The sequence below is a fragment of the Doryrhamphus excisus genome, chromosome 6 (genome assembly GCF_030265055.1).
Source record: "Doryrhamphus excisus isolate RoL2022-K1 chromosome 6, RoL_Dexc_1.0, whole genome shotgun sequence".
In the NCBI taxonomy this organism is placed as follows: Eukaryota; Metazoa; Chordata; class Actinopteri; order Syngnathiformes; family Syngnathidae; genus Doryrhamphus; species Doryrhamphus excisus.
In genome coordinates, this window is record NC_080471.1 from 2,148,722 (window position 1) to 2,163,929 (window position 15,208).

General features: G+C 39.7%; 1 protein-coding gene across 2 annotated transcripts in view; it reads left to right on the forward strand.

Annotated features, from left to right (window-relative positions):
• Nucleotides 1-15,208, forward strand: part of reln (reelin) — a 139,866-nt gene that overhangs the window by 33,200 nt on the left and 91,458 nt on the right. For both annotated transcript variants that reach the window (XM_058075614.1, XM_058075615.1), the window contains exon 2: nt 2,729-2,836. In XM_058075614.1, the coding sequence (XP_057931597.1) occupies nt 2,729-2,836 (108 nt within the window). The remainder of the gene's footprint in view (nt 1-2,728; nt 2,837-15,208) is intronic.

The following is a 15,208-nucleotide window of genomic DNA, read 5'->3' on the forward strand; positions in this document are numbered from 1 at the left end:
ATGAGGAACTAATGAAGACAGTAGTTACTGAGGAAACAATGAATAGAGTAGTTACCAAGGAACTATTGAGTGGTGACTGAGGAACCAATGGACAGAGTAGTTACTGAGGAACCAATGGACAGAGTAGTTACTGAGGAACCAATGAGTAGAGTAGTTACTGAGTAACCAATAAACAGAGTAGTTACTGAGAAACCAATGAACAGACTAGTTACTGAGGAACTATTGAGTGGTTACTGCGGAACTAAGGCACAAATTGAGTAGTTACTGGGAAACTAATGACTAGTTACTGAGGAACTAATGAATAGAGTAGTTACTAAAGAACTAAGGCGCATAAAGTTAGAGTAGTTACTGAGGAACTAATGAGGAACTAAGCAAAGGAATTCAACAAAGAGAACTAATGTGCTGCAGTCTGGCTGAGTCCTGAAGGTACCTGGACTGCAGTTTGGGCTGCTGGTCTGTGAAACAGGGGGAGCTGATTGGGGTCTGACATACGTTACATCGAATGTGATTTTAACTAGCATGCTACTCGTCCCACAACAGGGGTATGAATCAATGAACCAGGAACAGGACTCTATGATGCTGGGATTATGTGTGAACATACGTAGCTGTAGAACTGAATCCCTGGGAAATCGTTCACATGCGCTGCTGCTTGAACATCAGGACTAGAATGGTTAGACTAGACTAGTGTGTTTAGGTGCTTTCACACTTGCCATGCTATTTCATTTGATGTGACCTGAAGGCTATTTGCTCATTAGCTGCAGGATGTCCCCAGCCTGTGGTCCTTCAGGGTTTCCACACTAGCAGCTCACATGTTGAATTAAAGGTCTCACTTTACAGTAAGATGCATAAAAGCACAGTAGTTACTGAGGAACTAGTGAATGGAGTAGTTACTGAGGAACTAATGAAGAACTAATGAAGAGGGTAGTTACAAAAGAGCTAAGGCGCATAAAGTTAGAGTAGTTACTGAGGAACTAATGAAGAACTAATGAAGAGAGTAGTTACTAAGGAACTATTGAGTGGGGACTGAGGAACAAATGAGTAGAGTAGTTACTGAGGAACCAATGAACAGAGTAGTTACAGAGGAACCAATGAACAGAGTAGTTACAGAGGAACCAATGAACAGAGTAGTTACTGAGGAACCAATGAACAGAGTAGTTACTGAGGAACCAATGAACAGAGTAGTTACTGAGGAACCAATAAACAGAGTAGTTACTGAGGAACCAATGAACAGAGTAGTTACTGAGGAACTATTGAGTGGTTACTGAGGAACTAAGGCACAAATTGAGTAGTTACTGGGGAACTAATGACTAGTTACTGAGGAACTAATGAATAGAGTAGTTACTGAGGAACTAATGAGCAACTAATGAAGAGAGTAGTTACTAAAGAACTAAGGCACATAAAGTTAGAGTAGTTAATGAGGGACTAATGAAGAGAGTAGTTACTGAGGAAACAATGAGGAACTAATTAAGACAGTAGTTACTGAGGAAACAATGAATGGAGTAGTTACCAAGGAACTATTGTGTGGTGACTGAGGAACAAATGAGTAGAGTAGTTACTGAGGAACCAATGAACAGAGTAGTTACTGAGGAACCAATGAAAAGAATAGTTACTGAGGAACTATTGAGTGGTTACTGAGGAACTAAGGCACAAATTGAGTAGTTACTGGGGAACTAATGACTTGTTACTGAGGGACTAATGAATAGAGTAGTTACTGAGGAACCAATGAGTAGAGTAGTTACTGAGGAACCAATTAATAGAGTATTTACTGAGGAACAAATGAAGAACAAACGAGGAAGGAATAACTAAGGCACATATTTTAGAGTAGTTACTTGTAGCTTACTCAGTAACTACTCAGTTCATTGTAGAGTAGTTATTGAGGAACTAATGACTAAGGCACACACATTTACAGTAGTTACTGTGGAAATAGTCAGTGGTTACTGAGGAAATAAAGCACAAATTGAAAGTACTTACTGGGGAACCTATGAGTAGTTACTGAGGACCTAAGCCACATAAAATTAAAGTAATAACGTAACTACTACTAACGTATTAAGTAACACGGAACTAATGACTAAAGCTCAGTGATTGAAGAACGAATGAATAACTAATGAGTAGAGTAGTTACTGAGGAACTCGGGCACATACATTTAGAGTAGTTACTGTGGAACGAATGAGGATTAATGAGTAATTTTGTGTATCTTATCCTAAAACGGCATTACCTGTGTCACGGTCAACCAAAATACAAAGATGCTTCATTAAGTGGTTTGTCATTAAAATGACGTTGTCCGTATGTGCTATGATAAACGTAACAATAACAAATGTTCGTTGTCCGTATGTGCTATGATAAACGTAACAATAACAAATGTTTGTTGTCCATATGTGCTATGATAAACGTAACAATAACAAATGTTCGTTGTCCATATGTGCTATGATAAACGTAACAATAACAAATGTTCGTTGTCCATATGTGCTATGATAAACGTAACAATAACAAATGTTTGTTGTCCATAATTACTATGATAAACGTAACAATAACAAATGTTTGTTGTCCATAATTACTATGATAAACGTAACAATAACAAATGTTCGTTGTACGTATGTACTATGATAAACGTAACAATAACAAATGTTTGTTGTCCATATGTGCTATGATAAACGTAACAATAACAAATGTTTGTTGTCCATATGTGCTATGATAAACGTAACAATAACAAATGTTCTCCTCTCCCTAGTAACCATCTCTACCAGTGTGTCCTTTGATGGTCTGCTGGTGACCGGCCTCTACACCTCCACGCCCGTCCAGTCGGCTCCCATCCCCGCACCGGCTGCCTTTGGCTTCGGTAAGTCTTTGTGAGATGTAACCCTCGGATAGGCGTCCTCGGCAACGATGCCTAGCCCCTCCCTCTGAATTGAGTACGATGAAGTTGCACGGTGCGCCCGTCCCAGCTCAGTCATCCACATCCGTTCCCAGAATATGACCACTTCCCCACTCCCGTTGTGGCGGGCGGTGATGGATGAAGAGTGGAAATGAAGTGACTGTTGCCAGAATTTGAATGTCATCCAAGGGAGGTGAAAAGTTCACGTGTGAATAGGAAATGAAAACAGGACTTTGGAGAATACAAAGTGGCACAAAAGAGGGAAATTAGATCCAGTCATTGACGGTTAACTAAGTGTTCCAACAACATGATGCTGATAATTACATTTGGAATAAAATAAACAAAAAAAACCTAAGAACGTTTGAGACGGTATAGGTGAGGAGTGGGCAAATATTTTGACTTGTGGGCCTCATTGAGTTATCAAAATTGTCCGGGGGGGGGGGCAGAACATATATTTAACACAGACACACTTTTTTATGCTTATAATTTTCCTGAATTATTTGTCTAATTTTATCTGTAAAAGTGTTATACTATCAGCTGTATGTTCTCATGTCCCTTTTTTCGGGAGCACTTTAAACATCAGATTTTTTTTTTTTTTTTTTTTTTTACAAAAAACGGTAAAATTAAATTAGGTTTTTTTTTTTTTTTTTTTTTTTACAAAAAACTTTTTTTTTTTTTTTTTTTTTTTTTTTTTTTTTTTTACTCAATAAGACATCCAACTAGCAAGTCATGTTGCCAGTTTGTATGTTAAAGTTGAAATACTTAGAAAGCAACTCGCGGGCCGGATTCAAACGCTTGGTGGGCCGCATGTAGCCCCCGGGCCGTAGTTTGCCCACCCCTGGTATAGGTGTTTGTAGGTGTAATTTATTAGTAGTAGTAGCAGTACTATTTAAAATGTATTATTGATGAGTGTATCAGTTACTCAAGGCTGCATGTGCTTAACACGCAGGCCTCACAGCTAGGAGATCCGAGTTCAATTCCACTCTTGTGAGAAAACGCAGTAGAAAATGAATGAATGAATGAATGAATGAATGAAAGTTTGCCCTTTCATTGGAGGACAAGTGGCATAGAAAATGCATGGATGGCTGCCTTTGTTTACCATAGGGATCCAGAGCCCATTGGGAGGCTGATGTCATTGCAGCACCCCAATGAATTTTTTGGACACCACTGGCCTCACCGATTACTTGAATGACAAGAAGACATCAGGAAGGGGTCTCGGATCTCAAGTCATGCAGGTGTACCTAATGTTGTGTCTGGTGAGCATAAATGTTGCACATTGACTGTACACTGTACACTGTACATGCAAATCGTAGTCTATAGAAACGGATGGTGGAAAAAAAGCTAAAACACACGGTGCCATGGCGTCTTCCTGTTGCGATACATCTGTCAGCCACATGCTGGCCTCCCCAACAGCTGTACACAGCTGGAGCGCCGAGTGTATTTCTTCATTGAAGTCTGCGTGTGTTCATGTATCCGGCTCCATTAAGAAGGATTAGAGCCACACCCCGTCTCCAACGCTAAACGCTACAACACCAGGGTTGTGAAAGTCCCTCGTCGAGTTGCGTGACCCGCTCAGGTCACAACAGCAGATGCAAATCATGACAGGACTCCTCCGTATCTTGCTCTTCAAAGCTTGCATCTCTGGCGCCGTGTCAGCAGTTTTCTTTTTCTCTTTAATACGCTTGATGAGACGCTCAGCCATATTGTACGCGGCCAAATTCCCTTCCACCTTAAGGGCTAAAGTATAAATGTTGTGATAGTCTTTTTTAGGAAACGTGGATTTACGCCTGCACATGCTTTTAATGTGTTGCCAGGAAGCCTGGTCACCAAGTGTGGCTTCATCTCAGCTTCGGTATCCTCTTTGTCCACAAATGATGTCACATGGCTTTATTTTTATTTATGGAGACACATGAAATCTGAAATAAATTTTTATTTATGGAGACACATGAAATTTCATTCATTCATTTTCTACCGCTTTTCCTCACGAGGGTCGCGGGGGTGTGCTGGACCCTATCCCAGCTGTCTTTGTTCGAGAGGCGGTTTACACCCTTTAATTTAATTTAATTTAATTTAATTTAATTTAATTTAATTTAATTTAATTTAATTTAATTTAATTTAATTTAATTTAATTTAATTTAATTTAATCTAATCTAATTTTATTTTATTTTATTTTATTTTATTTTATTTTATTTTATTTTATTTTATTTTATTTTATTTTTTTTTATTTTCATTCATTCATTCATTTTCTACCGCTTTTCCTCAAGAGGGTCGCGACGGGTGCTGGAGCCTATCCCAGCTGTCTTTGGGCGAGAGGCGGGGTACACCCTGGACTGGTGGCCAGCCAATCACAGGGCACATATAGTCAAACAACCATTCACACTCACATTCATACCTATGGACAATTTGGAGTGGCTAATTAACCTAGCATGTTTTTGGAATGTGGGAGGAAACCCGGAGTACCCGGAGAAAACCCACGCATGCACGGGGAGAACATGCAAACTCCACACAGAGATGGCCGAGGGTGGAATTGAACCCCTGGTCTCCTAGCTGTGAGGTCTGCGCGCTAACCACTCGACCTCCGTGCAGCCCATGCATATTTGACAATAAGTTGATTGATCATTTTGACATTGGTCAATCTCAGATTTGTTCCAATTTTTCCATTAATTTATCCCATAGGAAATAATGGAAAAATGAATGAAAAATTGAAAAATGAATGAAAAATAAAAAAAAAAGAACATCACAGCAACAGTAAAATATGGCGGAGGTAGTGTGATGGTTTGGGGTTATTGCCGCTTCAGGACCTGGAAGACTTGCCGTGAGAAATAGAAGCATGAATTCTCTTGTCATAAAACCAGTGAGCATGCAAGGAAGTCGTTTTTTTTTTTATGGGGGGGGGGCATGAGCTAGTGGAGACAAACGCATAAACAGACGCCACAGCATGGGTGGAACATTTGATTGGCTTTCATGCTTTCTGAACAACAATCGTCTTCACGCCGCATTGGTAATAAAAGTGTGAGAATTCAGGGGGGACTGACTTTTCACGGCGTCGTCGGAACCCGACACCCCCTCGTTGTCAAATTAGCTTCAAGTACGAGTAAGCCAACGGGGGCTGTTGGTTGGGGTAATACATATGAACAACGTCTCGCTCGCAGCTCGTAGTCAGGACGCCCACCACAAGCCGCCGGGTGGCTGACCACAGACCTTTACGCGTCTGTGTTCGTGCACCACTGTGGCGACTGCGGCTTCTGACAATAAAAAATAAAAAAAAAAACGTTATGCTCGAATGAGGTGCTTGAGAAAGGTGGATTATTTGGGAGTTTTTATTTTTATTAATTATTTTCAAACACAAAAGTAGCAAAATTGTCTAATAAAATGAATGAAATCCAAGGCAGTAACATTGTAATTGTGAATGCAGTACTGTATTGGCCACTAGGTGGCGTTGTTCAGTAAGACAGGCACTAGACTCCTTTTTAATGTACCCTATGGCAGTGATTTTCAACCTTTTTTTGAGACATGGCATGTTTTTTTAAATTGGAAAAATGTAAAAAAAAAAAAACTCAAACCACCTCACGGGCATCATTGCTGATCAACATAGTCCGGTTTTCATTTTAAGTAAGGGGGGTGCTCATAAACAGGCTTTAAGAACACACATGATAACGATACAACATCGGTAAAAAGTCAATTTTACATCATAAACATGTCGCCTATTAAATTTCCCTTCCCACCGCGGCGAGCCAGTGTGATTTTTTTTTTTGGGGGGGGGGGGGTTCATCGCCAGCATCCACTTGTTATGTGGGTTAGTGGGTAAAGAGGTCGGTTCGGGTTGATCGTCTCGTGAAGTTCGAGAGCCTGTAAGCGGAGACGCCCGTCTGAAAAGCAACACGAGTCTGGCCTGACTCAGTGACTCCAGAATTCCAACTGCTTCATGTTTTTCCCCCCTCTTTTGACTTTTATTCCATTCCGAGGTCTTTGTTTCCATTCCAAGATTTTGGCTCCCCTGAAAGGAACTTAAACTGGGGGGTTTCTGTTAAAAACAAGAACAAATAACCTTTTTTTTTTATTATTAATCTGTCCTGATTTGTACACCAGTTATCAGTGGTGCACTGATTCGTCCAATCACATGGAGACGTAATGGAAGGAAAGTCTGGAATTCCGACTGGATTGGGAAATTAATGAGCGGAAAAGCCAACAAAGCGATGAATTTAAAGCGATGAGCACAGAAACGGAGCGGAAATTTGGACAAAGTGTGCATGACAAGTGGCGGCGAGCGTGTCGGTGATATCGGAGAGGGGGTGGCGAGATGACGGGGGTGGCGTGCCATCATCACACCCGGTGTCGGGAGCGCCTGATTGGTGTTGCAGATGCTGAGCTGCTTAGAAAGCGGTCATTGATGGATGGCTCGTTTTTGCAGGGTGATGTTTATTTTCTTGTTCATTTGCATATTTGTACGCTTTTTGCCGCGTTGGTGGCTTTTGGTGCTCGTTTTTTTTTTTTTGGCTGGCTGACAAAGAGACAGCTTAGTGACGGGGACATCCAAGCCCGCAGTCTGTCGTCATGACGGATGGCCTCCTGCTAACACACAACCCATTAGAGATGAAATTCTGCTGCACCTTGACCCCGCGGAGGCGGGGCCTGCTTTTGCCAAAATAATAATAATCATCTTTGAAAATAAACAGTGAAAGATGGCCTTTATTTTGTATTACACAATTATGTATTTAAATTGCTTTCAATTGCGCAGTCATCCATCTTCAATCTGAAGGTCGGCTGTCTCGCTGCACATTTAGATTGAACGTCACACGGAATGTCAGATTATCAAATATGGCAGCTCGTCATGTCGGTATTTACACAAATACACTCACACCGGGATGCTTGTTTTGGAGCTTCTCCCTCACACGCATCTCAAAATCCCATTAGACCACAAGCGTGCTTCCACGTACATACTATACCCGACATACCAACCAACCCCCCGCAATGCACCTCATCTATGCGGGGAAGCGGAGCACGAAAGCGGGGGGAAGGATCTGGGCGAGGGAAGGCGTTCCCGTGGGGAGAGAAGCTGTCAGTCCCTGGGAGACTTCAAACACGCCGCCTCCCTGTGATCAACCCGCTTCCTGGTTTCTCTGCTGACAGCTCCCTGACTACGCCGCTTTACGCTCCCCGTGGAGGAGACGCTCACGTACGCACTTGCTCACTCGGTACCGGGACAGCGCCCGCATTCTCCCGCTTACCTATTCATTCCACGACACGTTCTCGCGTTTAGGATGCACATCTCTGACACATCCTTCGTCGGAACAACCTTGAACACCGACAAAGTTCTCCAACTGTTGATGCTTAACTTGGACTTGAAGCTGAGGATGTTAATAATAATCATAATTGATAATGATGATGATGACTTATCCAAGCCATTACTCCCCCCCCCCCGCTCAAGGCTGCGACACCTGAAGCTCCTCGTGATGGATTCATTAGCGCAGAAGATGAAACGAGTTGTCAGTGGGAATGTTATTTGTGCTCCTGGAGCCGCAAACTCGGAAGCGGGATCGGCATTGTTGTTGTATATCTCGCTGTGCCCTCGCTCTCCATCTCCTCCACCGTGACAAGAAGCTGATAACAGGTGGCTAAATATTTGCCTCCTCCGACTCCCAAGGACGCTCGGGTGATGATGCGTCAAGTCCGTCCGTGTTCCAGCACAAAAGTTAAAAGCGAACCTTCAAAGAATTTCCAGAACGGCTTCCATGATTAATTCAAGACCGGGAACCAGACCAGTGCATGAGTGATGACCATAGCCCACTTGATGGTGGAGATGCACCTTCAGCTTCCACTGCTTCACTTGCGATGGACTAGTGTAGTTCTCTTGGGAAAAACACAACCTCTCTTTGGAAGTGAGGCCCCCCCGCAGGGGCCCCCGGTCCATGCATATGAAGTAACTCTTCTACTCCTGAACTACAGCACACTAAAGGGTAAACATCTAGCTAAATATTCACGTCCAATGAGCATCAGTGCAAAGACATCAATAAATGTAGTATGTTTTTTTTTTAATAGGGTTGGGTGGTACGGACCTTAGCATGCATTATGATATTTTTGGGATGCATCACCATATACGTACATCCATATGGAGGGCACCATACATGTCTATTATACACTCTCTAATGGTAATGGTAATGGTTTTATTTCATTTGAACATGCATACATTTGTTCACGTCCTGCTTTTCTAATATAATTTTTTTAATGAAATGAAATGAAATGAAATTAAACTAAATTAAATTTTATAAAAAATACAATTTATAAAAATACAATTTATATATAATACAATAAAAATGAAATGAAATAAAAATAAAATAATATTTTATAAAATACAATTTTTGTTTTATTTTATTGAAATGAATTAAAATGAAATGAAATGAAATAAAATAAAATAATATTTTATAAAAATACAATTTTAAAATAAAATAATATTTTATAAAAATACAATTTTATTTTATTTTTTTTCATTTCATTTCATTTTAATTCATTCATATTTTAATTCATTTCAATAAAATAAAACAAAAATTGTATTTTTATAAAATATTATTTTATTTTTAAATTTTTAATTAAATTATTTTTAATTAAAATGAAATGAAATGAAATAAAATAAAATAATATTTTATAAAAATGCAATTTTATTTTATTTTATTTATTTATTTATTTTAATTTTATTTTTTTATTTTATTTCATTTCATTTTAATTCATTTCATTTCATTTCATTAAAAAAATTATCTTAGAAAAGCAGGACGTGAACAAATGTATGCATGTTCAAATGAAATAAAACCATTACCATTACCATTACCATTACCATTACCATTAGAGAGTGTATAATAGACATGTATGGTGCCCTCGATATGGATGTACGTATATGGTGATGCATCCCAAAAATATCATAATGCATGCTAAGGTCCGTACCACCCAACCCGAAAAAAAAACATAAATAAAATTTTATAAAAATACAATTTATAAAAATACAATTTTATTTTATTTTTATGAATTGTATTTTTTATAAAATTTTATTTTATTTTTTTTATCTAGGATTAAATTAAATTAAATTATATTAGGAAAGCAGGATATATATATTTTATATATAAAATATATTTATATAATATATTTATATAAAATTTAATTTAATTTAATTTTTATTTGTCACGTACCAAAGTACTCGGTGATATGAGCATCCAATGCCATAATGTGTACCATAGTGCGTGTCAATATAGTGATATATATATAGCACATCATGACTGGTTCAAGACTCTTCATCCTTGTATTTAGCAAACATCAACTGCTTGTATTGTTTCTTGAATTGGCTCATCGTTGTGCATTGTTTGATTTCCTTACTCAATCCATTCCATAGTTTGATTCCACATACTGAAATGCTATGGCTAGCATAACGTAGTCCTAGCATAGAAGTGTTTCAAATGTACTTCTTCCCTGAGATCATATTTCTCCTCTCTTGTAGAGAAGTACTGGATGACATTTTTAGCTAATTGCTTATTTTTAGCCTTATGCATTATTTTAGCTGTTTGAAGATGAACTATATCAGCAAGTTGAAATATTTGTCATTTTACAAATAAGGAGTTAGTATAGGGGTGGGCAAACTTTTTGACTCGCGGGCCGCATTGAGTTAACAAAATTGTGCGGGGGGCCAGAACATATATTTAACACACATGATTTTACGCATATAATTTTAATAATTTTAATAATTTTAATAATTTTAATAATTTTAATAATTTTAATAATTTTAATAATTTTAAGAATTTTAAGAATTTTAAGAATTGTAAGAATTTTAAGAATTTTAAGAATTTTAAGAATTTTTACGCTCATAATTTTACGCCCTGAATTATTTGTCTAATTTTATATAATATCAGCTATATGTTTTCATTTCTCCTTTTTTCAGGAGCACTTTAAACATCAGATACATCAAACTACGATTTTTTTTTTTTTTTTACTGAATAAGACATCCGACTTGAAAGTCATGTTGCCAGCTGGTATGTTAAAAGTTGAAATACTAAAAAGCAATTGGCGGGCCGGATTCAAACGTTTGGCGGGCCGCATGTGGCCCCCGGGCCGTAGTTTGCCCACCCCTGAGTTAGTATGTTCTCTGTAGGCGGCATTATGAATTATCCTTACTGGCCTTTTTTGCAGTACATTTAGCCAGTGAAGATTGCTTTTATAGTTATTATCCCATATTTCCACACAATAAGTAAGATATGGTAGAACCAGAGAGCAATAAAGAGTGTGGAGTGATTTCTGATTGAGAACAAAATTTTGCTTTGTTCAATATTGAAATATTTCTGGCCACCTTATGTTGTATATTTGTAATATGAGGTTTCCAGCTCATATTTTCATCTATTGTGATCCCCAGAAATTTATTTTTCGTTCACTTTTTCATTGTTTACACCGTCTATTTGTATTTGCTGGTGTCCTTTCTGCTGTTAGCAAACTGCATGATTTTAGTTTTATTTAGGTTCAAGGACAATTACACTTTTCATCGCTGAAACCAGTCTCTAGTTGTGCAAATTTGCCGCACCATGAATGTTGATTAATTACTTCCAGAAGATGAACTATATCAGCAAGTTGAAGTATTTTGTGATTTTAGAAATAAGGAGTTAAGGAGTTAAGGCATTATGAATTATCCTTACATGAGAAAATGTACAAATTTTTGATACGGCTGTACATATATTGCATGCAAAAAAAGGAGAAGCTTGACTTTGGCTTTCAAAGCTGGTGTCCATTTTCTTTATTATGCTCTTTCACTTTTTTCCTGTCGGAAAGCAGCAGGCGTAGGCTGTTTCTCCAATGTGCGGTCGCTGCCATGCTGAGAGATTGGTTCCGTGCCAGAAAGCATGAGAGTTAGAAATATAGATGGCATTTGACTCAAAAAAGAAACCAAAAAAAAAAAAACCCCTCAGTTTGGCATATTTCTGTGCACGCTAGTGGGTTTGCATCAGTCCAGCACAAAAGGCGAGCTGACTTTGAAGTGTACTCTTTGTGGCGTCATGTTCCAATACCTCCACATGCACCTTGCAAAGTGAGTGGGCAGCTGTGGGCCGGGTGTGCAAACGCCGGGGAAAGTGATTTTACAAAGCCTTCTCCAGCCTCTGAGCTCTATTCATATTTAAAGTTGCCTTGCAGGGAGCGTTTGGAACAGTTGAAGTGCCCCTGACTCTGCAAGACGAGGAGGATGTGCGATGCTTGGGCAGCCCCCCCCCCCCCCCTCGGACGTGTCTGTCCACCTTTTTTAAAAGCCTGAAAGAAGAATCAGAGTACAACTTGTCCGATGTGACCCATATTTTTGCCAGTAAAAATAGTTGTTAACCTTTCGCGTTGTTGGCCCTCCTTCCGAGAGCCGGGCTGTTGTCGTGATTGGTTCACTGCCTCCCAGCGCTCCCCTTGCCGGTCCCGCCCGTGTTCGCGATCAAACGCATGTCAACGCATGCCGGCGCCGACATGCTTCCGCTTCACCTGTCGCCGCAGGACGGCTTCATTCTCGGCATGTGCGTCAGGACGCCGCACCGCCGGCGTGTTTATTTTACCATGCCATGCAAGCGACGTGGGTGCCAGAAATTAGCACAAGTCAAATCAGATTAATTAATCTTGACGAGTCGCGTCGCATTAAAAATCAAATTAGCCCGGGCGCCCGCCGGTGAAGCTGCCGTGACGCGTGCCCGCCGAGCCACAGTGACACACATCCACGCATCCAGGCTCATGGCTGCCACTGATGGATGGATGGAGATGGATGTTGGAGGTCTCGGGGTGGACAAGATGTTGCCGCTCAAGGACTACGAGGCCAAGGGTAATGGGAACTTGGGGACTTTGCCGCCGCCCGCTGTGGAAAGCTCCCCCACAGGGCTTCATTGACTCCGCCGTGGCCTCTCGGTCGTATTTCACCCTGATGGCTCATAACATGGACTTATCTTCTGCTCGGACTGATCCAGCTTGGTCATTCAAAAATGGTCATTCACATTTTGCAAGAGTTTTCATAGTAAAATGAAGATTTGAGCTCAGAATGTGGCACTTTAAATAAGTTAGATATATTACGTTAGCATATTAAGAAGAAGTAAGCATGCTAACGTATGTAACCTATGGGATTAAGCAGCACAGAAAATGGATGGATGAATGAAAAAAGGAAATTTTCACTCACTTTTCTTAATCTTATTTCATGAACTCAAACCCAGCCATTTCTCCAAACAACCCGTTCGGTACCGCCCATTTTACACGATTTCCACTGATCTTTCGAGGCACACAGAATATTGTGTTGTATGGTTATAAGAACATGGACCCACCCAAAAGTTAGATTAGACCAGGGGTGGGCAAACTTTTTGACTCGTGGGCCGCATTGATTTAACAAAAAAGGGGGGGGGGGCAGACTATATATTTTACACGTAACAGTCCACCTGGTATTATTGTATCTGTAAAAGTGTCATGCAATCTGCTATTATTATTTATTATTTTATATTTATATTTAAATATTTTATATTTAAATATTTTATATTTAAATATTTTATATTTAAATATAAAATATTTAAATATAAAATATTTAAATATTTAAATATAAAATATTTAAATATTTTAAAATTTTTTATTATTATTATTATTATTATCATCATCATTATGCTTGTGTCCCTTTTTTCAGGAGCACTTTGTAAACAACAGACCACATCAAATAACAAAATTGATAAAACCATCAAAAGGTTGGCTCAGGCCATGATGCCAGTTCGTATGTTGAGTTTAAATGAAATACTTTGGAAAGAACGGACGGGCCGTATTCAAACACTTGGCGGGCCGGATGTGGCCCCCGGGCCGTAGTTTGCCCACCCCTGGATTAGACTCTTGTCTTCCATCAGGAAAAAATGTTAGTATCTACTTTTTTTATTTTTTTTTAGTATTCAGCAATAGAACATAGGTAAGTTTCAGGAAAATATCAGTTCCCAACTAAAAAAAAGGGATTGGGAACTCTCAAATTTTAATCTAAATCATTTTAATCTCACTTCACCCATGCTAATTTGCACCACTTTCATACCTGTTCATTGTTCATTATTTACTTTAGTAGTTGTAATTTTATTATTTATTATTTGCTGCACCGGGGTTCCGAGAGGAGCCTATCCCAGCTGTCTTGGGGCGAGAGGCGGGGTCCACCCTGGACTGGTGGCCAGCCAATCCCAGGGCACATATAGACAAACAACCATTCACACTCACATTCATACCTATGGACAATTTGGAGTCGCTAATTAACCTAGCATGTTTTTGGAATGTGGGAGGAAACCGTAGTACCCGGAGAAAACCCACGCATGCACGGGGAAAACATGCAAGGAATTGAACCCTGGTCTCAATAGCTGTGAGGCCTGTGCGCTAACCGTTCATGCACCGTGCAGCCCCTACAGTTAGATTACTGTCTTAGAATATAAAGAATGATTTATGCTCACTATAAACCTTGCAATCCTACTTCCCCAGGTGTTCCCAGGTGCATGTTTTTGGAATGTGGGTGGGAACCGGAGTGCCCGGAGAAGCATGCAAACTCCACACAGAGAGGGTGGGATTGAACTAGGGTCTCCGAGCTGTGAGGTATGCGAGCTAACCACTCGTCCACCGTGCAGCCCATGTATAGCATATTTGACAATTAAGTTGATTATGATCATTTTTTCCATTAATTTATCCCATAGGAAATAACGGAAAAACAATCAACAGCGTTTTCAGTGGAACCTGTTGGTCTGTTGACAAACTCATGAAGTCCCAGTTCCTGGTGTTCTTATTATGACTACAAAGTAAACATACGCAAATCTGCATGGCATACATCACATTAGCGTGTGTGTCCGGGTGTGCCTCGGAGATGGATGGCTGCACAGTCAGGTGAAGGTCTCATCCATCAACCAGGGTGTGCGACTCCAAAACAACACTTTGTTTCATTTTGAGCAGCATTCATTCCAATGACGGCATGTTAGCGCAAGGGGCTGAATAATGATCAGGCTTGACTTTTTTATTACATTTATCATTTATGCTTGTTAGACACCACGGGGAGGCAATATAGTCTTTGCTTTCCGGTGTGGACGTATGTATGTTCTTGGGAATGTGTGACTGTGTTGACCACCATCCATTATGGACTGTTTATGTTATGTTTGTGGGAATTACAAAGAATACTGTGAGGCAATGAAGCTAGGGAAAAGTGTAGTCCAGAAAACAGTCAATAGAGATCTCTACACATTAAATAACACCCCTATAGTAACTTTTACACTTGTATAACCAAATATAGTTGACATAATCAGAGAAAATAAACATTTTAGACAGGAGTCCCGGGTTGTTGTTATGGTTTAT